Below are 23,792 nucleotides of genomic sequence, written 5' to 3'. Positions count from 1 at the left end.
ATTGCGTTATATGTATTTTTAATAATACCCTTTACAAGAGTCGCGACAGCAGGTATTTTTATGAATGCAACGTGTGGCACTGTCGCTGATTCATGCTGAAAATTAGTTCATAAAATTCATTCGTTCAGTTTGTCTAATTTTTAGACTGATTATTTATTCCACTGTAAGAACAACTTGTGATCTGTGGATAAACAATTTATACAAAATTAAATGATGATAAGGATATTAAATCGAGCTGTAAGGTTGTGTGTCTTTACCGCTTCAAAGACGCCTTTAAGTAGCTTTTAGAGGAGCTCTGCTTTCAAAACAAAATATATATATTCCAGAAAAAAGCTACTTTTTCCAACGATTAGCTATATATAGAGTTGAGTTTATTTGACATAAAAAGTAGCAATACAACATTGTTACAACTTCTTTGTCAAGGATAACACAATAAAGTTGCATTAACTTATTTCCATTGTGGTCCTTGATTTTTTTTAACAAGACATTTTCATGACAAACCATGCACACACCAAAAAAATAACTCACAAAACAAATACACATATATATCCATATCTATTAACCTGTTAAAGGGGAAATGAAGCAGTCAGTCAAGTTTACATAATTTACTAGATGGATTACCACTATAATCAAAAATTATATAAGAAACATGACAAATGTTAACATATAAAAGAAAAAAGAAACACCGTTATATCTTTCGAGCGGCAAGGGCGCCGCCATTGTGCAGTATTATAACTGGTGACGTCACGGGGTTGGTTGGCTCTGTGCTGAGTTCAGTAAAATACAGTGAAAGATGCATGTAAACTAAGCTGGTCGATCCAGCACACAACTAACGTTAGGTACAGTCATTGTTAGCTAACAGCTGTAAGCATGAACTAGCTAATGATAACTTAGTGTTTAGCTTGTGAACTTAATTAGTACCAGACAAAAAGACGACGTCTAACGTTAACAAACTGCACATGGAAACATTGTTCGTGATGTCTGCAATCATATTCCTGTCTCTTGTCAACACCATGGTCAAGATCAGCGTCTTGACAGCAGATGGATCGTGCTATCGTGGCGTAATAATCTGTTTGGTTGTAAAATGTATTACCTGAATGAAATGAAATCGAATGTATCGTCCTGTGGAATCATTCATTCACAGACAGCATACGAAGATGTTCAACTAATAAAGATCTTCATCGCTGGCAAACAATATGATAGATTTGCCGATTTGCTTTCACTAGACTGTACTGTAGGTCCATGGCCACTTCATCCAACGCTCTTGATGTTCTTAAAGTAACAACAGGTAACTTTTCAACCTTCATAATATATTTCCAAGTCTCTTGTGATGGTACATCGACTTACAATAGGTTGAATGACACGTCTGCCATAGCCTGACGGGGTCTGTAGCGTTTTTAATCGTACTTTTAAACTTCGGGTTTCGGGTAGTAACCGGCGAACAAAGAGAACTACAAAATTCGACTGCTTTACGGCATATACGTCACTTCCACCACCACCCCCACTTCCTTAAAATCGGACTTGCGAGCCAAATGTTATAGTCATGGGCGAAGCAGCACAGAAAAACAAGAAAGCAAAGGTTTTATCGGAGCAAAGCAAAAAGAGAAAAAGAGAAAGTGATCGCGTTAAAGGCAGAACGAGGATCAACATTGCAGAGCTGCCAACTCACGCATTGGCCGTGAGACACCCGCATTTGATTGGTTTCACACGCTCACACGTACGCCACACCCCCGGTTTCTCAAGCTAAATTGTCAACCCGGTCGGTCAAATCCCTGAAAGATGAGTTTATCTATAGATCTACCTGTTGAGCCACTCGTGATCGACAAGTTATACCGCAAATTAGTTCAAATCTCCCGGAATCTAGAGCGAGCGCGCACGCGAGACAGAGACTGTGCTCCAACGCGCGCGGACGGCAGAGAGAGAAAGCGAGCGAGAGACCTTGCGTGTGCAGGGAGCATCGAACGCCCCATCGAAAAAAGAATGCCTCTCTCTAACCTCTCTAATTCGCTAGAGTAGTAGCGAATTATCAATCTGGTAGCTAGTAAACGATATTCTAGTTTTTGATGGTTAGCTATCGCTAGTATTCTCGTTCTGATTTGAACTTTGCAATCGATGAAATGCAAATAGCAAATGTTTGACCTAAAAAGTGTAGTCTACTCAACATGTACAAAGAAAGGAGGAAGATTATTAATAAAATCATATTTTAGGATACCTAACATGTCTGTGATATTTGTTTATTTGTCTTGCCTCAAGCTATAATGCAAATCGATTTGTAAAATTTGCAGATTCATTTATGGTAGCTTGATATTATAATATTGACGATATATGGTTATTATCAACCACTCAAACATTGCATTGAAGTATCATATAGATCCAGTAAAACGGTAACCAATAGACTAGGCTACTATAATGACGCTGGCTTGTAAACGTGAGCATCGCGATCATTTGTCGTTAGAAAAAAAATAAAACTCATGAAATTATATTCATATGACATGCTGAAATATATGCCACTGTACCTGGGATGAAGACATTTCACACGCGACGCAAGCAGAACACCTGCATGTGACCTCCTCCTACAGTGTTCAGGGCTATCCTGGTTGTCAACAATTGCACGTGCATGTAGGATGACAGAGTTTACGACAGTAGTAGAGGACAATACTGTTTCCCAACTGTAGGGGGAGCCCGAGAGCAAAAAACGACCTGTTGTTACTTTAAATCTTCCTGTTACAACTCCGAGTCGAGTGTGAATTGAAAGCGCTTAAGTGATTCAGTGCGTGCAGAAAACTGAACAGATCATTCAAACTGATTCGCGAACCGATTTAGACAGATCTGCCAACTTGTTTGATGAAGTCTTTTATTTTATTTTATTTATTATTTTTTTTATTAAACATTACAAACCATTAAAGCAATACATACAAACATGGAAAAAATAAAACAAAAATGACAACAATATACACAGACACAAATAAGCTGCCAGGGTAACATAAAAACAAGAATGCAGTGCATTCACCTTAAGAGGACATAAAGGATGAATATAGAGATAGAGTTTTCATTGCTTTGGGATTAACAGAGCTTTGGATAGTTTCCATGTATCTGTCTAGATCATCTTTGAATAGAGAAAAGAGAGGTTTAGATCCAGTAAATTTTTGCTTATGTATGTGAAATTTAGCTAGAAGGAAACACAAATTAATTATGTAATATTGTCCTGTTTTCTCTTTTGAGTAGTCAAACAAACCAAAGAAAACATCTTTAAAACAGAAAGAAAAGTCACTTACAAAATAGGTTTGGATAAAAATTAACAAATCTGACCAAAATTTCTCTGTGTGGGGACATTGCCAAAACAAGTGAATGACGTCTTCCTCAGGAGAGAGACAGAAACAGCAGTCCACTTCAATGTCGGACTTATATCTCCCAAGAAACGCTTTGGTTGGGTAACATTTGTGAATTAATTTAAAAGTTATTTCTTTAACTTTATTGGTAAGCAGATACTTATGAGACAAAGACCATACTTTTTCCCAAGGTAAATTCTCAACAATATTATTCCAGTATGGTATTACATAAGGAATTGTTATTATCTCTTTCTGGAAGAGAGATCTGATTTTATAATTATTTTTTTGTTGCTCTAAAGAAAAGCACACATTTCCGATCATTGTGTCAGTTGGGTTCAGAGAGTAAGTACATGGCCATGGAAATGTAGAAGCTTGCAACAGAGAAGACACTCCAGAGGGAATTGCATTGAAAACAATAGCATATTCATTAGCAGTTATAGGGATGTTATATTTCTGTAAAAAATCTAAATAGTTGTAAAGTCTGCCCTGTGAAATAAAAAGCTGCCCAACTAAAAGAAAGTCGTTTTTGAACCAGTTGTCAAAAAAAAGTGATTTATTCTTGTAGAGAATATCCTTATTGTTCCATAAGTAATATCTGTGTGGGGAAAAGTTGTGTTTGTATATTAGGCCCATGCCAAGAGCATCTGCTTATGAAAGTTAGAGAGTTTGACAGGGATCTTTGTGACATTATAGTTACAAAGTAAGAGAAATTTCAGGCCACCTACTTTTGAAAAAATATAATTGGGGATAATATTCCAAAGTGAAGAGGAATTATTGAGGAAATTTTTAAGCCAATTAATTTTAAAAGTGTTGTTTAAGGTAGTAAAATCTAAAAAAATCCAATCCCCCCCTTTTTTAAAGAATTCATCAGTACTGATTTTCTAACGAAGTGGGTTTTATTTTTCCAAACAAAATTATTTAACATGCTATCAACCTTTTTTAATGTTCCTTTATCAACATCCAGCGAGAGAGCGGCATACGTTAGTCTGGACAGTCCCTCAGCTTTAGAGAGCAGAACTCTTCCTCGTATAGACAAGTCTCTCTGCAGCCAAGAGTTCAGTTTCCTTTGGGTCTTCGTTATTAGAGGATCGAAATTCAGTTTACATCTTGTTTTTTGGTCTTTATTAATTACAATTCCTAAGTATGTAACTTGATCTTTCACAGGGATATTGCATATAGAGGGAACATTACAGCTTTTTATTGATATTAACTTGATATTTGATAATTGATAATAATTGATTAATTGATATTAACAAATGTTAATATTTAGATACAGACCCGAAGCTCTGGAAAAGGAATCAATCAATCTTAAAGCTAAAGGGATTTGAGAGGCATCATTCAAAAACAAAGTGGTGTCATCAGCCAGCTGGCTAATGATAATTTGTCTATCGTCAATTGTTATACCTTGTAAATTACTATTGGAAATATGCAAAGCTAAAAATTGTGAGGCAAGCAAGAATAAATATGGAGATATAGGACAGCCTTGTCTTACTCCACGAGACAAATCGAATCTTGGTGAGGTTCCGAATTTTAATTTAATAACACTATTATTATTTCTGTACAAAGTCCTGATTGCTCTACAAAACGAATCTCCAAACCCAAATTTGGTAAGGGCTTGAAATATGAAATTATGCTCAAGCGAGTCAAAGGCTTTGTAGAAGTCTAGGAAAAGCAAATAACTTTCATTAGGGATGAGATCCTCGTAATCTAAAATATCTAGGACTAATCTTATATTATTTGTTATGTGACGTTTTTCCATAAAACCTGATTGTGATTCATCGATGATACAATTAAGGACATCTTTAATTCTTTTTGCTAAAATTAAAGCTAGAATTTTATAATCATTATTCAAGAGGGTAATCGGTCTTTATTGGGTTTGGGTATTAAAGTGATGACCCCTTGAGTCATGCTTGCTGGAAGTGCTTCCGATTCCAGACTTTCCTCAAACACTTTCAGTAAGAAAGGGGATAATCTCTCTGCAAACATCTTATATAACTCCGAAGTTAAACCATCAGAGCCGGGACTTTTATTATTTTTTAAACTCTTAATAGCCAGTAGAATTTCTGATTGGGATGTCATTATCACAAGCTTCTTTATCTTCTAAAGGAATAACTTTATTATGATTGATAGATTCAAAAAAAGATTTGGCTGAATTATCACAATATCTTGATGTATACAAGTTGTTATAGAAGTTGGAGCAAAAGGAAGCTATTTCCCTAGGATTCTCCAGAACTCCATCATCTGTACGGAGACGGTCAACAGAAACATTCACAGCATTGGATCTTTCCAACCTAAAAAAATAGGCTGAATTTTGCTCTCCTTCTTCCAGCCATTTTTTCCTGGATCTAACATAGGCTCCTTTAGCTTTGGACCTATACAGGTCATCTAATTTACTTTGTAGTTTGGAATATTCAATGCTTTGAATATCTGTCAATGGTTCCTTAAAAGATACAGCAGATAGTTGTGAAAGAATTTCATCCTCTTTTAATCTATTTTCCTTTGCTATATTACTTCCAAATTTTTTTAAGAATTTCACTAATTCATATTTTAAAAGCTCCCAGTTACGTCCATAAGCTTTTTGTGATTTAGCCCTTTCCCAGTAAATTTGGATTAGTTCAATAATCTGTTGTTTGGCCTTTTCATATTTCAGGAGTGAGCTATTTAATTTCCAGAGCGACGGTTTGCAGGCATTAATTGCGATATTTTGCGATAAATTAACTAAAATGTAAATGGCATTATGGTCAGTTAGTGGGCTCTTACTAATATTAATATTATTGCTACTTAATGTTTTAGAAATCAACCAATAATCAATTCTGGACTGCCTTGAACGATCTTTGTTACTCCAGGTGTACTGTATTACATCCGGATACATTTCTCTCCAGATGTCAACTAAGTCAAACTTATCCATAAGTGCTATAAGATTTGAGTTTGGGGAAACTGCTTTTCTTGGAGGGAGCCTATCTAACATGTTATTCATTGCTATGTTAAAATCTCCACCTAAAATCAGAAAAGCAGACGGATATTTGCCTAAAGCATATGAAAGTTTTTGATCAAGAGTGTTAAAGAAAGCACAGTTTTCTGTAACAGAGTTGTAACCATAGATGTTGACAATAATCAATATAAAATGATTGACAACAACAACCATTAGCAAGAAGTGTCCTAAAGGATCAATACTGGTTTCCAAAATGTTACCATTAAAATTATACCTCATAATCCCTACTCCAGCAGAGTGTTCTGACCCATGTGACAACCAGATGTCATTACCCCACTGTGACCTCCAAAATTTAGCATCTTTAGATGTAGAGTGACTTTCCTGGAAAAAACAGAAATCTACTTTGTGCCTCTTAGAAAACAAAAATAAAGCCTTCCTTTTGATATTGTTTTTCAAACCCCTGGCATTTAAAGAAAATAAAGACAAAGACATAAAAAAATTAAACGACTATATAATACCTAAAGAACTAGGTATGAAACACGATATCAATTAGAACATAAGAAACTAGAATAACACAAAATGCAGTAGTTCGCCTGACTCTGCAACATTATATAGAACCTGGAGTAACGAGTACAAGGGCATGAGTAGAAGTCGTATTCGTTTTGTTTCTTTTAGTCCTTTTGTCTGTTCTATCTCACTTTCATTCCGTTTTCAGTCATCAAGTTTTTTGCGTCTTCAGAACGAGCACACTCACTGACAGAAATGTATGGTTTCAAAAATAATAATTCCGTTTGACCGTTGTCATAAAATAATAATTTTCCAAATAAAATAAAACAGTTGCGTTAAAGATCAAGCATGTGCAACAAGATCAAATGGGCAACGCTAAGAAAAACTAAAAGTCTATCCATTCTGTCTGGAGAAGAAAAAATAAAAGAAAAAGTGCAGCAGTTCGTGCCTACCCGAGAGTACCGGAGAGTGTGTGCTGAGACTTCGACGAGGATGCCGCCGCATCATTCAGCCTTGCTGATCATTTGCAGAAATCTTCTTACCGTCGACATAACCAAAGGGCCCTCTGAAGCCTGCTCTCTTCCCCTCCTTTCTCGCTCGTTCCACAAGTGGCCAAAGTTTGTTCCTGGCGTCTTTGGCGCTTTGCGTTAGGTCTTCAAAAATTCTGATTTTCCTTTCTTTGAGAATGTCCGCGGTTCTGGCATCCCTCCAGATTTTATCTCGAACATTGCGTGACAGAAACTGCACGATGATGCGCCGGCTTGCGCGAGCTCCCTCCGAGCGCGGGCCCAGTCTGTGGGCGATGTCGAGCGTGTACACGAGCTGGTCTGCGATCTCCGGAGAAACTTTGCTGAATAAGTCGATCAGAATTTTCCGTACATCTTCTCCTCGTTGCTCCTGAATACCGGACACTCGCAGATTCCACCTCCTTTTATATGCATCCAGCTCCTCGCATTTGTCACGTAGCACGCAGTTTTCCCTTTCCAGTGATTCCACCCTGTTCTGTAACGAGCTCACCTTGCTTGATACCTCTTCAATTTGATTGCTCATAAACTCAAGCGCCTCGGTCACACTGTTTAGCGAGGCCGTATTTACTTGCACGTTCGCCTCGAGGGATTGCATTCGATTCATAAATTCCAGTTGCATTTTTTCAACTCTCTCCAAAACTTCCATCAGGTTCGAATTGGAGATCATCTGAATATCTGACGCCACTCTTTCACCCAATTTTGACTTTTTGGCAGGCTGTCTAGGAGTTTCAGGCAGGGGAACTTTACATCCTGGTGTATTCTTGGCGTCATTCCCTTTGAACGAGGCATCCAGAGATTTCTTTGCGTATGAATGCATGGCACCTCGAGTAGGCTTATCTTCTTCCATCGCGCTCGTTGAGAAGTTAAAAAAACGTAAGATCGAACAAAGACTTTCTCAGGTCAGTAAAGAAATTATTACTTTGTGCCCTTTTACAAATTAAATATTTTTTCAACTATATAATGAGTGCAGAGCTTCGGCACAGGGATGTTACTCAGTCGCCATCTTGGCCCCCCCCCCCCCCCCCCCCCCCCCCCCCCCCGATGAAGTCTTTGAACGGAATCGACAAAAAAAAGAAGAGTGATTCATTTGTAAATTGAGCATCGCTCGTGCCCATAAAAAAGATAAAGCGCGCCTGGAACTGCGCATTTAACAACATGTTTGCATTAAAATAAAGTGCGCCGTTTGCATCCCTGCATATAACGAGATTTGGGCCATTTGGGCTGTATCTTTTTTATGGGCACGAGCGATGCTCAATTTACAAATGAATCACTCTTTTTTTTTTGTCGATTCTGTTCAAAGACTTCATCAAACAAGTTGGCAGATCTGTCTAAATCGGTTCGCGAATCAGTTTGAATGATCTGTTCAGTTTTCTGCACGTACTGAATCACTTAAGCGCTTTCAATTCACACTCGACTCGGAGTTGTAACAGGAAGATTTAAGAACATCAAGAGCGTTGGATGAAGTGGCCGTGGACCTACAGTACAGTCTAGTGAAAGCAAATCGGCAAATCTATCATATTGTTTGCCAGCGATGAAGATCTTTATTAGTTGAACATCTTCGTATGCTGTCTGTGAATGAATGATTCCACAGGACGATACATTCGATTTCATTTCATTCAGGTAATACATTTTACAACCAAACAGATTATTACGCCACGATAGCACGATCCATCTGCTGTCAAGACGCTGATCTTGACCATGGTGTTGACAAGAGACAGGAATATGATTGCAGACATCACGAACAATGTTTCCATGTGCAGTTTGTTAACGTTAGACGTCGTATTTTTGTCTGGTACTAATAAAGTTCACTAGCTAAACACTAAGTTATCATTAGTTCATGCTTACAGCTGTTCGCTAACAATGACTGTACCTAACGTTAGTTGTTTGCTGGATCGACCAGCTTACATGCATCTTTCACTGTATTTTACTGAACTCAGCACAGAGCCAACCAACCCCGTGACGTCACCAGTTATAATACTGCACAAATGGCGGCGCCCTTGCCGCTCGAAAGATATAACAGTGTTTCTTTTTTCTTTTATATGTTAACATTTGTCATGTTTCTTATATAATTTTTGATTATAGTGGTAATCCATCTAGTAAATTATGTAAACTTGACTGACTGCTTCATTTCCCCTTTAAGCTGCAACCCCACTTTTGAAAAATCCCCAGAAATGGCATTCCCAAACTGAAACAGATGCAGTTCATGAACCCTTTGTACTAAAAGCACAAGTAAGACTCATTTGAAAGCTGACACTTGGCAGTTTATTGTAAATGTGGAATTAATTAGTCATAATGAAAAAATAATAATTATAAATGGCTTCAAAGTTTTGTAAAGTTATTAGAAATTTATTTCTATGAAACATCTTCATGAAAATAAAATTGAAGTTGGCATTGTATCAATCTAGAAATGCACTTGCAACTAAAGCCACATGTCTGACCATGTTATATTTAAAATTTGAAGATGATAAGTCTAAAACTCTGCATTTAGTTAAATGTTTTTCAAGATCATGTCATATGACTTTATTTTGATTAGACTCTAAAATGCAAACTGGTGTTTATTGTCATCTTCTAGCATCTATTCAGTCTATTGTCTCTGCTGTTTTGTGGTGCAAAACGAGCCCCATTCAGTCTCAGTCTCCCCTGCACACATTCACACCTCTCCAGCCTGGTTATGGCTCTAAATATGCTTTTCTTTTGTCTGCATTATAATCACTAACGACTGGCTATTCACACTGTTTCAATCACTCATTTCTTTTATCAAAGTTATCACTTCACATTTTAAACTGTATCAAATGCCCTTTTTGAAAAAAGAAACATTTCAGTAAGCATTTATATTTAGAAAAAAATCATAAAAAATAACAGCTGGGTGGCAGGTGTGCACCTAGAGTTAGCTAGCATGTTAGCTTAGCACACCATCAATACACGACAATTTATGAGATTTAAACCATGTTTGTGCTCCAAACTTACTTTATAACGCAAGTCGAGTGTTTTAAATAACCTTCTGTGATCTGATTTGGCTTCAGATAAAAAAATAAGACAGAAAATATATTATTTTATAGTTCTGCTCAATGATAAAGTCTATATCGATTAGCATTACATTATAAATATAATCTATTATTATGAAAATACCTGACATGGCTTGAAGAACACAGGTTACTCAAATACCATTGCAATCATGTTTATTTTCTTCAAAACGTCTTTATCTGCATGTTACAGCGATCTCTGGAAGCTTTGTTTTTGTGTCAGGACTTCCTGAATGTCACATGCCATCCTATCTAAAAACAATCTCTTCACCCTTATATTAAAACCAACATTATCCGTTAAAACCTTAATGTCCAATGGCAACTTATTCCACCTGTATATTTGAACGTCCTATTACCATACAAAGTCTTACACTTACATAGATTCAAATTTATAATAATATTTATAATAATGTCCATGTCTTACATTAACCCGAGAGAAATATGAGTTAAAATACACTTGGGCCCTATTATTCATTGTTTTATATACCATTTTTAGTTTCAGGCTGGTGAAAGTGTCCATTATCCACATGAGTAAAAGAATGATATCCCAAAACTACTCTCAGTAATTTATTTTGTGACTTTTGTAACTTTGTCATCCACATACTGGATAAATCAGTCATCCATGAACAACACGCATACTCAAGTTGACTTTGTACTAGGCCTGTAGCAAGAACCTTTCATTATTTAAAAAAAAAAAAAACTAGCATATCTAGCTATAAATTTAATTTGTGCATTAACTTTTCCTAAAACTTTCCAGGCCATACTTACACCACTTAAATTATTATCCAGAACACAACCAAGATAATTGACTGATGCTCTTTTTACAAGTACACAACCATCAACTTTAACTACTAAATCATCTGCCTTCCTTAACTTATATTTAGACCCAAAGAGAATAGATTATGTTTTACGCAGATGTAATAAAAGCTTGTTTTCAGACAGCCAGTCATTCACCTTAACAATCTCCTCACTTAACTTCTCCTGTATTCTATTTGTCTTATTATCTGCAACTACTAGGGCAGCATCTGCGTATAAAAACATATTACACTCACACACCTCTTGTGTGTGCATATATATTAGGGATGGCTGCCGCGAAACTATGAAGGTATTTTTGGTGCAAAACAACTGAACGCCTGTGACAGTGGAATTTGTAGTTGTAGAGAATAGCCACACATGTGTATCAGTAAATGTGAAGTCACAGAGATAATTTTTTTAAGAGTTGCACACTTGTAGACTTTTTTTATCTTCCACAAACACAACACAACAGTTACACCTTCTCAAATTCTTCATTGCAGGAGCACAAATCCTATTCTACAAATCACAAATTAAGAAACTCGTACGCTCACATTTTTGCTACAGTTGCTGCAGTGAATATGGTGCAAAACGCATTTACACACCCGCATCAAAAAATGTGAAGTCACAGAGAACTTTTGCTCATCTGCAAATCAGTATGTGAATTCATCCAATGAGAGTTGCACACTTGTAGAATCTTTTCTCACAAAGGTCTTGTATATTTTTCTAGCACAAACACAAGTACATAACTACAGCTGCTTGAATCTGCTGCGACGAATCACAAGCTCTGTTTTTCACTTTCAAGTGACAAGTTTCGTACGCTCCGCCTTTTGCACCAAGTGCACCGTGAAATGTGGGGCAAAAGTGAGTTGTGCATCTGTAGAGGCAGTGGGCGGAGCCTACATTAATATTCATGAGTTTCCCGGGCATGCGCGTGCAACTGCTCATTCTAGTTCACGCTCCTCGTTTCTCAGCAGGTTTAATGGATTATTTCAAAAAAGGTAAATATAGTTTCAGCGCGAACTTAAACTGCAATTGTGTATCGTTTCGTTAAAGCTGCTGTCCGTAGCTTTTTTTGGGTTAAAAATTATCCAAAATACATATTTGATAAAATACATAACCAGCCAGTGTTCAAAACTATCTGCTTGCCTTAGCTCGATGCAAAACGGTAAGCTTGTAATAATGTTTTTAATTTTAGTGGTACTGGTGGATTTCCGCGGGAGATTCGAGCATGTCTTTGCGTCATTACGTCACATCTGTACACATAAAGAAGGAGTCTCGGCTAGTATAAGCTATATTGCGTGTGAGGATGTTGGAGGTGAAGATTTATAGCCTTTTCTCACAGCACTTGATATAATTAAACTTATCAATTTGATGGCGGATCCAGAAAGGTTCAAACGACGATCATCATCAGTGACAACTAGAGACTCACCCGCTGTAACATGCAAAAGACTTCGTTCGGACTTCGGAGTGGCTACAGAAAAAAAGAGACTGCAACCGGACCCATGCGAAAACAAGGATAATATCGGAAGGACATTACATGATGTAGTCACGCAATGCTTGCTGACGTTGTTAACATTAACAATTTGAGAACATAGTATAGCTACTTTGCACGGTTTTGCGTGAAATGATAACTTATAAGCAATTGTTAGATTTAATCAGCGCGATTTACTGCAATGTCAGAACCAGAACAAAAGTGAATGTTTCTTACTAGTTCAGATGACATTTCCCGGTGAAAATTCTTATGTTGGTCATACTTCCAAAAAGAATAATCTGTGATTCTGAATGACAATATCCACATCGGCGCGGTGACTGACAGCTGCACTCTCTCCTCAAACACTGTGTTCATCCGCGCTGTGCCGTGTCGAGGGTGTTGAACTACAACTCACGTAAAGTTGATAATTCCGCGAATGACTGCAATTGCAGATTTCGAACAGAGATGGCGACAAAGAGGAAAAATGCCGGACTGCAGCTTTAAGTTCATGTTTTTATTTATTCGTCACTGACTGAATGATTGCTGGCATTCACTTCGTGTAGGCATAAAGTACAGCAAACTTCAACTCGTCGTATAAATTGCACCTTGCGAAGCTTTTAAAATGTGGCTTTTACTAATTGTTATCATTTGTTGATTGCATAAATTAAATAAACCCTCATAAATGTATCCGTTTTGTTGGCTAACACTTTAAAAAAATATATATAGCTATAATATATCCTGGTGTGATTGTTCTTAAAATCTTGTTCATTTAAATAAGCCAAATCATTAAAGTAACAACAGGTCGTTTTTTGCTCTCGGGCTCCCCCTACAGTTGGGAAACAGTATTGTCCTCTACTACTGTCGTAAACTCTGTCATCCTACATGCACGTGCAATTGTTGACAACCAGGATAGCCCTGAACACTGTAGGAGGAGGTCACATGCAGGTGTTCTGCTTGCGTCGCGTGTGAAATGTCTTCATCCCAGGTACAGTGGCATATATTTCAGCATGTCATATGAATATAATTTCATGGGTTTTATTTTTTTTCTAACGACAAATGATCGCGATGCTCACGTTTACAAGCCAGCGTCATTATAGTAGCCTAGTCTATTGGTTACCGTTTTACTGGATCTATATGATACTTCAATGCAATGTTTGAGTGGTTGATAATAACCATATATCGTCAATATTATAATATCAAGCTACCATAAATGAATCTGCAAATTTTACAAATCGATTTGCATTATAGCTTGAGGCAAGACAAATAAACAAATATCACAGACATGTTAGGTATCCTAAAATATGATTTTATTAATAATCTTCCTCCTTTCTTTGTACATGTTGAGTAGACTACACTTTTTAGGTCAAACATTTGCTATTTGCATTTCATCGATTGCAAAGTTCAAATCAGAACGAGAATACTAGCGATAGCTAACCATCAAAAACTAGAATATCGTTTACTAGCTACCAGATTGATAATTCGCTACTACTCTAGCGAATTAGAGAGGTTAGAGAGAGGCATTCTTTTTTCGATGGGGCGTTCGATGCTCCCTGCACACGCAAGGTCTCTCGCTCGCTTTCTCTCTCTGCCGTCCGCGCGCGTTGGAGCACAGTCTCTGTCTCGCGTGCGCGCTCGCTCTAGATTCCGGGAGATTTGAACTAATTTGCGGTATAACTTGTCGATCACGAGTGGCTCAACAGGTAGATCTATAGATAAACTCATCTTTCAGGGATTTGACCGACCGGGTTGACAATTTAGCGTGAGAAACCGGGGGTGTGGCGTACGTGTGAGCGTGTGAAACCAATCAAATGCGGGTGTCTCACGGCCAATGCGTGAGTTGGCAGCTCTGCAATGTTGATCCTCGTTCTGCCTTTAACGCGATCACTTTCTCTTTTTCTCTTTTTGCTTTGCTCCGATAAAACCTTTGCTTTCTTGTTTTTCTGTGCTGCTTCGCCCATGACTATAACATTTGGCTCGCAAGTCCGATTTTAAGGAAGTGGGGGTGGTGGTGGAAGTGACGTATATGCCGTAAAGCAGTCGAATTTTGTAGTTCTCTTTGTTCGCCGGTTACTACCCGAAACCCGAAGTTTAAAAGTACGATTAAAAACGCTACAGACCCCGTCAGGCTATGGCAGACGTGTCATTCAACCTATTGTAAGTCGATGTACCATCACAAGAGACTTGGAAATATATTATGAAGGTTGAAAAGTTACCTGTTGTTACTTTAAGACCAAACACAAGCATAAATGTGTTGCTTTAATACATATGTACAATTTGAATTAAACAAAATTGTATGGACAAAAGTGGATAAATTACATTTGATACAATTAGGTTACTGTAAATGAGGGGGAAAAACACAACATTATTTTACGGAATATGATAAGCCACTAATTTGATGTTCTAAAAAAGATATTTACAAACATACATACTGGCCTTAATACCAAACATTTGAACAGTAGTAGGCTACACACCTTGCAATCAAAACATTCAAAATAATATTGTTACATTATTTTGAATGTTTTGATTGCAAGGTGTGTAGCCTACTACTGTTCAAATGTTTGGTATTAAGGCCAGTATGTATGTTTGTAAATATCTTTTTTAGAACATCAAATTAGTGGCTTATCATATTCCGTAAAATAATGTTGTGTTTTTCCCCCTCATTTACAGTAACCTAATTGTATCAAATGTAATTTATCCACTTTTGTCCATACAATTTTGTTTAATTCAAATTGTACATATGTATTAAAGCAACACATTTATGCTTGTGTTTGGTCTTAATGATTTGGCTTATTTAAATGAACAAGATTTTAAGAACAATCACACCAGGATATATTATAGCTATATATATTTTTTTAAAGTGTTAGCCAACGGAACGGATACATTTATGAGGGTTTATTTAATTTATTGCAATCAACAAATGATAACAATTAGTAAAAGCCACATTTTAAAAGCTTCGCAAGGTGCAATTTATACGACGAGTTGAAGTTTGCTGTACTTTATGCCTACACGAAGTGAATGCCAGCAATCATTCAGTCAGTGACGAATAAATAAAAACATGAACTTAACGAAACGATACAAAATTGCAGTTTAAGTTCGCGCTGAAACTATATTTACCTTTTTTGAAATAATCCATTAAACCTGCTGAGAAACGAGGAGCGTGAACTAGAATGAGCAGTTGCACGCGCATGCCCGGGAAACTCATGAATATTAATGTAGGCTCCGCCCACTGCCTCTACAGATGCACAACTCACTTTTGCCATAGACAGTAAAAGAAATGGACAGAGTGATCTCATTGGAACTCAGTTGAGACAGTTGAAGCCCACTTTTAGCGATTTTTGAGAACTTCCGTTCCTGACGCGCAGACTCAGACCGACTCAAACTAAGCTTGATGACGTGAGCAACCTGTCTGACAGACGTTAATCTTCTAGTAGCTGTGCGTGAAAACTGCCAACGTTAATCTTGCAGAGACGGGGAACTTGAGCAAAGAGTTCTTTGGCGTGAGTGAGCAGGAGTAAGAATTCCGTTGCTTTTATGGACTCATTATCTATGGGCTTCTCCCTTGACGGGACGTCCCCCCGATTGCCTGCGAGCTTCTCCTCCTGTCTGTACGGTAACTTCTGTACAGCGCGACAGAGAGTCGAGTGGTTATGACGCAATCGTTAGCCTATTTTTACTAAATCTGTTTCTACGGGGCCATAGTGTAACATATAAGGTAATGGAGCCCTTTATACATTGTCGTGTTTCTTTAGAAATAAATAATGGACAAATGGAGTCTTTAAACGCCTCAGATGTAAAGTTATTCGCTGTCAAAGTGACGCAAAAATGAATGGGAGTCAATGGAAATGCTAACGCAAGTGAAGTTCTGCTACAACATGGCGGCACCCGGCCGGCTTCAACTTCCGGTCGATGGATTACCCCCTTGACTTTTGCCCCACATTTCACTGTGCACTTGGTGCAAAAGGCGGAGCGTACGAAACTTGTCACTTGAAAGTGAAAAACAGAGCTTGTGATTCGTCGCAGCAGATTCAAGCAGCTGTAGTTATGTACTTGTGTTTGTGCTAGAAAAATATACAAGACCTTTGTGAGAAAAGATTCTACAAGTGTGCAACTCTCATTGGATGAATTCACATACTGATTTGCAGATGAGCAAAAGTTCTCTGTGACTTCACATTTTTTGATGCGGGTGTGTAAATGCGTTTTGCACCATATTCACTGCAGCAACTGTAGCAAAAATGTGAGCGTACGAGTTTCTTAATTTGTGATTTGTAGAATAGGATTTGTGCTCCTGCAATGAAGAATTTGAGAAGGTGTAACTGTTGTGTTGTGTTTGTGGAAGATAAAAAAAAGTCTACAAGTGTGCAAGTCTTAAAAAAATTATCTCTGTGACTTCACATTTACTGATACACATGTGTGGCTATTCTCTACAACTACAAATTCCACTGTCACATGCGTTCAGTTGTTTTGCACCAAAAATACCTTCATACGAAACAGTCGTTCCGAAGCTTTGCGAGATCCCGAAGCGCTGATGTTTCGAAACACTGATTCGAAGCGTGATTCAAAACACCCATGTCACGTGACTATGGCCAAACGAAGCCTCGAAATGTTTCACTAAGTGTTTCATCAGGTGTGATCCGCCGAATCAGCGTTTGATTGACACGGTCGGAAACAGACCACACAATTGCACATCTGTATAAAAGTGAAATCAACGCATATTGACCTCGTGGATTTTTGTGAGAGGAGTTTGATTTTGAGATAGCGGATTTTGGTGATATAGTGCGATTTGTTTAGTTATATTTAGGCTTACATTTAAATTTACACAACACATTGACTGATAGGCTAGAGACACAGAGTAGGCTATACATATAGTGACACATTAATAGATACATAGATATAAATATATATAGACAGCTAGATTAATAGATAGATAGATACATAGATAGACTAAAGATAGGCTACATATATAAATACATAGATAGATTATAGATACATATCTAAATACATAGATTAGAGATACATATTATATATACATATCTAAATACATAGATAGATTGTAGATACATATAGGGCCTATCTAATTACATAGATAGATTAGAGATACATATCTAGATAGATTTGGATAGATAGATAAAATGGAGGCTCCCCAGAAGAGATGCCGTACATCTGTGGTGTGGGAGCATTTCCATTTAGAAACCCCAAATAAAGTGAGATGTGTGTATTGTGATGGGCAGCTCGCCTACTGCAACAATACATCATCCATGATGCGCCATTTGAGGAGCACTCATCCTGCCATTTTGCAGGGAGCAGAGGATGGCATTCCCCCTGTTCCTAGGCCTGCTACTGACACTGCTGGGCCATCTAAGCAAGGTATGCATTGTTTGAAATATAATTATAATTGAAATATAATCACAAACTTTTGGGACCAATCACAACTGCCAATCATGTTAAAAATAGCTTCAATGTGAATATAGTATAATATAATATTGTGTGAATATACATTTTATAGATCTACATATGAGTACCCAATATACTGCCAGTGACGACATAATTTTGGTTTTCGTAATTGTTGTAGTTCTACATTCCATTACATTTTTCTCTGCACACTGAGCATAAACGTTCATAACCTAAATTTGTTTAGCAAGGTTTCCAAATAATGAACCAGTATGCTACTTTTAATAGCTGTGCACTATTTGAAGCTGTATTTTTTCAATGTATTTGTCTGAAAGTATGTTTTATCTTCTCTTTTAAAAGGCAGACAGAGGGAATTGGATGAGGCTCTTCTAAACATGGTGGTGAAGGATCTGCAGCCCTTCACCATTGTGGAGGATGAGGGACATTCAACATCACCATCAACACCAGTAGAAACACCAGGACAGTTTATGAGAACTTTTTGATACTCGTATCCATCAAACCCAGATGATACACAATGCTACAGCTGATGCCACAGTGGAAGTGAAAAAATACATCAACGATGCGTATTTGCCCAGAACTCATGATCCACTAACTTACTGGAAAGAGAGAGCTGTAATCTTTCCTCATTTGTATGTCCTAGCTAAAAAATATCTTTGCATGCCAGCAACAAGTGTCCCTTGTGAGAGGATTTTTTCAAAGGCTGGAGAAATTATCTGTAAAAAAAAAAGTAGGCTAAGTCTTTCCACAGCAGAGAAATTAATATTTTTGAATAAAAATATGTAAAAAAGTGAGACATTGTGGCTTGATTTCTTTTATTAATATTCATTTTGCAGGACCAAAATAACATTATGCACAGTGAGGAGCCTATAGGTTACAAGCTTCACATATTAGAAAAGTACAATAATAAAAAAAACACATTTTCATGGCTCATCAAGGTTGTTTCAGATCAACACCTGCAAGTAACCACTAGGTGTCACAGTGGAGACGGGTGTCGAATTTATTCGAAGCCTCGAAACATTATGGACCATTTGGTTCAACTGTTTCATTGCTTCACGAAGCCTCGATCTGCCCATCACTAATTATATATATATATATATATATATATATATATATATAAAGCACACACATATATTCTGGCCTCGCCACTGGTTCACTGACATAACGGAAAAATAAAAAAAGGATAGACAGTGTGAACCCGGCGTAAACATACAATTTGTCAAGTCCGACCTAACAACTCAAAATATACAGTAAATCAATATTCTAAGCTTACCTTAGAGAATTGGGGCAAAACACAGTTTTTAACACAGAGTTTCCATGTATTTACTCAATACAATTTTGTTCATTTTTACCTGAATCTTTCATGGTATACTCTTAACCAAAAATTATGACTTGAAAAATATTATAATTAAAATAATTGTGAATACACTGTTTATACTGACATGACCTTTGTGTTTTAAAAGGAGTTTGAATCATATTATAGAAATTACAATTTGGTGGGCTCCATTTGCTTTCTGGTTTAGGTCATCATAGCCCTGTCGGAGAAGAATAGGTCCCACATCCCCTACCGCAACTCCATGATGACCTCTGTGCTTAGAGACAGTTTGGGTGGTAACTGCATGACCACCATGATCGCTACTGTGTCTGTGGAGATGAGGAACATTGCTGTACATCTCTTAACCTAATTTTTTTTTTTTTTTTTTTTTTAAATACATGAAAGCAATTTTTTTTTTTTTTATCTTCACATCACTCATTAACATCATTCCCCTCCTACCCTCCCTCCTCCTCTCTCAGGAGTCTATGTCCACCTGTCGTTTTGCTCAGAGAGTGGCTTTGATTAAGAATGATGCTTTGCTTAATGAAGAACTGGATCCTGCTCTGGTGAGTCTTACATTATCTTTTGACCTTATTTTATTTCTTTAAAGGTAGTGTAAATTTACACGTTAGAGTATTTTCTTGTATCCCAGTATAATAGGGCAGAGGTAAATATAAATAAGACTTTCGTAGGTTGAAACCTTATTGTGTTTGTACTGATATTCCTCTTCTCCTTTTTTTTCTGCCATAAAAGTGTATGGGTGTTGAGGTGCAGTCACATTTACCATTGTTCTCCAAAATGCTGCGGGCAAATTCCAGTCACTTCAATAGGAATCCACAGGAGAGTTGCAAAAAGAGAAAAAACAGATTTGAGCAAGCAAAATCTTTCTCTCTATCTGTTTGTTTTTTGATAGTGTAGCGGGGCTGGTGCACAGGGGGGGTCAAAAGTTACACTTTATGTACGAAATTAGAGAGCAGACTACGCCACCCCGTTACGTGAACGGGGAAATGTCTAAGACACACAGGTTCGCTACCACAGAGAACAAGAGACCTGGATCTGAATACAAAAAACTTTATTTTCTCAACAATAATTATCTTAAATATCTAAAAAACACTGTTGACTCAGGGGGCACGGGTTTACACCACTTCGGTGTGCACCAGATCAAAAATAAAGAAAAACAAAAACACTTTCAGGCTGAGGCTTACCAGTAGGGCAGCTAGCTGGGCAGTGAGTATCCTAAGACCACACCACTCACCAAATTCTACTCACACAAACACTCTCACTCTCATACTTGCTAAGTGAAGGAACGCAGGTGCCAACGGCAAAACACTCGGTGAAGGAAACACCACCACCAAAAAGGGCAAGCTTCCCTGCACCGGGGGCCTTCAGCTCCTGAAAGAAACAAAAAAAACAATATACAGTATTTCACAATTAGCCACAGACACATGTATCAAGTTATAGAAGAACAATTCAACCTATACAAGGAAGGTCAAAAACGGCCAATTACTGGCCACAGAAGTTAACCAGGCGGCGTAACCCAACGAGTTTAACGCTACATTACATTGTCATTCAAGCCTGGACACACCGTGGAGCAGCCAACTGCTATAAACAAAAACAGAACAAAACACATTTTGTAAATCAAACAATACAAACGGAAAACTACTGTTTGGACAGAGTAAACAGATGAAATCACAGGAAACAAATTTTAAAAAAAAACAGTTACCTGCTGGTGGCAATATTACAAAAGGTGGGGCTAATGTACATAATTACTGGCACGTCAAACTTTAAGTGACGGCTCTGAAACTAGCCACTCTTCACCTAAGCCACCAGCATTAGCATAGAGCTACAAATATAGAACAAACAGGAAACGGTCACATCGTAGGTAAAAATGGCTGCAGAACAAACAGTGCAGTCTAACAGCATTGTCTAGGACGCATTTGCCCCGCAGTCCACAGAGACGAACCGCTCACGAGCGGATTGACGCACTAAAAACAAACAAAATTAATGAATGAATTTAAAATCATCCACCTAATAATGTTCAAGTGGTTAGATATACATACCCAGTAGTGGATCGCTAGACCCACAAAATATTCAGGTGACTCACAGCTTCGTTCACCATAGGCAAACCACAAATGCACAGGTGTTCCATCGAATCACACACCTCAGCTGTAGTAAAAGACAGCCTGCACCCAAAAGCAAGGTCGCACCGATCCCAGCCATAACCTGGCTAAAACAAATACATCCCCACTTTAAAAGTACATGTGCAACGAGCAGCAACATTAGCCAAACAGCTAGGTACATACCTCCCGCAGAGCTGCGCGCGCACCCAACACAGAAGCGATCGTAACAATGACGCATACCCAGGTGGCCTGAACTCCACCTTAAATAGGCCAGGTACGGCTGCCAATAGGCTGTCACATACATCACTCACGTGACAACCACAAATAATAGGGCGGGGTCAAACCCACCCTGCCACATCAGGAAGACCAACTGTATCTAAAATTTCAAAATTAAAAATGCAAGTTAATTCTTCTAAATCTCTCATAGGTTTTAATTCATTCCAAGGAAGAATTGGAAGATGTTTTCACTTTTCTCCAAGCAAATACAAGCATTTAACTTTACTTAAAAGATCTGTCAATATTTACTCACTCTCATGTCGCTCCAAAACTTCAAACTTTCAAACAAAAGCATACAAAGACTAAAATTCAAAAAGAACACAAAAGCATCATAAGTATATTCCAGTCATAGAAATAGCTCAGTCATTAGCCACGGTTTATCCAATCGTATCCCCTTTTCCTTTATCCTCTTAATCACAAACTCATAAATTGTCAAGTTTAAACTGGAAACATCTCCAGGGTCAGATATGCTGGTTATTAATCTCAAGCATGACAATTTACATAATTTGACTCTGATTGGATAGACCCACTGCCATGATTTAAATAGTGGTCAAATCAAGGGACTCTACTAAATATATGTAATAATTAGTTATAATCAATAGTGAAACTTCTTGCTAGTATTTTTCAAATTAATCTAACTTTTATCTGGTGCATTTACTTGTGCTGCTGCCAGAATATATCATGCATAATTTTAGAAACAAGTGCTGAATTCGAACCAATTTCGAAAAATTTAACCACATACTAGTATACTACTTTTACTATTTCTGACATAGAACAATATGGTAAAAATAGTAAGAGTAACATGATAGTATGTATGATAGTAATGTCAAGTCAAGTCTTCATTTATATAGCGCTTTTAACAATATAGATTGTTTCAACACAGCTTTACAGTGATTATAGGAAATTACAGTAACAGAGATTATTTTGGCTTTACATCAGCTCTAGAATAAGGTTATTGTCCAGCTAAAGTAAGTTTTGATTGATTCACTTTTGTTGCAAAGATCATTAGTTATTAACTTAGGGGCCGCTTACATGACACCATTCTAACAGAAAACCCTTAACGCACTCCGGCCCGCTCATTCGCACAACAACAGTGCCTGGTTGCTCGAGAATGCAAACCTTGAAATAGGATCCAAGGTGCAAGCCTTGAAATTTTTTGAAAAAAGTTATCACAAAGTTACTTCACAACGCGAATCTGTGGAAACGCTGACGTGCACATGTGTATTACGTGTTTAGTTTATAGTTATGCGGGTTTGAATATGTGTGCAGGCGTGTAGTCTTTCTTTACAAATTGACCTCAACAAATTACTTGTCTGGCCTTAAAAATCTATAATACGGAATTTTTGAAGAATTTGTAGCCATGTGAACTGGAATTATTTTGACAACGTTTTATTTAATGTCTGACTCGCCCGCTATTTATGCTGCTGAAATGTTTATGTTTGTCTGGAAGCTGATTGTCCGTTTGAAGAAGGAGATTGAGTCTTTGAAGGAAGAGCTGGCTCTAGTGACTGGAGAACAAAGAAGTGACAAGTTAAACCAAGAAGAGATCCAGAAGTATGTAATTCCTCAATAATCTGTTAAAACATAAACTAATAATGAATTGAGATTACTGATGGCACTGTTTATGTGCATGCGAGATAATAGATCAGACTGAACGATTTGTTCACGATTTGGATTAATTGAGTCTCAGCAGTTAACAGCACACTGAAATAACTGAAATATTTTCTATAAATGCAGAAGACTAAATAATTAACTTGACTTGACTAGTTGTTATGGTTGCTGGAAAGAGGAAAGGAGTTGAGCTATGGATCTAATCGCACGGAACAGAAAATGCTAGAACAATGAGCAACCACAAACCGATACAGTTTGGCAGCAAAACAGTAGTTGCTTTTACATTTTCTTCAATTTTGCTACATCGCTGGATATACTCAAGCCACACAGCCAATGGTAGTTGTTGCTCATGCCACCTTAAACGGCCAATTCACATTGAAAATTAATGAATTCATATTATTTTGTTGTTGCAGTTTGCTTTCTTGTATGTGTTAATGCATTTTAGTGTTTTACAGTAGGAGGCATGATTATTTTTCCTGT

General features: G+C 37.5%; 1 protein-coding gene across 1 annotated transcript in view; it reads left to right on the top strand.

The window, feature by feature from the left end:
* Positions 1 to 23,792, top strand: part of LOC130088936 (kinesin-like protein KIF6) — a 186,635-nt gene that overhangs the window by 22,219 nt on the left and 140,624 nt on the right. Inside the window, exons 8-10 of the mRNA XM_056255951.1 lie at positions 19,514 to 19,657; positions 19,785 to 19,871; positions 23,152 to 23,255. Coding sequence (XP_056111926.1) covers positions 19,514 to 19,657; positions 19,785 to 19,871; positions 23,152 to 23,255 — 335 coding nt within the window. The remainder of the gene's footprint in view (positions 1 to 19,513; positions 19,658 to 19,784; positions 19,872 to 23,151; positions 23,256 to 23,792) is intronic.

The sequence above is a fragment of the Rhinichthys klamathensis genome, unplaced genomic scaffold, assembly GCF_029890125.1.
Source record: "Rhinichthys klamathensis goyatoka isolate OS25496 unplaced genomic scaffold, OSU_Roscu_1.1 h1tg000123l_1, whole genome shotgun sequence".
Classification (NCBI taxonomy): domain Eukaryota; kingdom Metazoa; phylum Chordata; class Actinopteri; order Cypriniformes; family Leuciscidae; genus Rhinichthys; species Rhinichthys klamathensis.
Note: the sequence above shows the minus strand (reverse complement) of the source record. Positions and strands in the feature narration are given on the sequence as shown.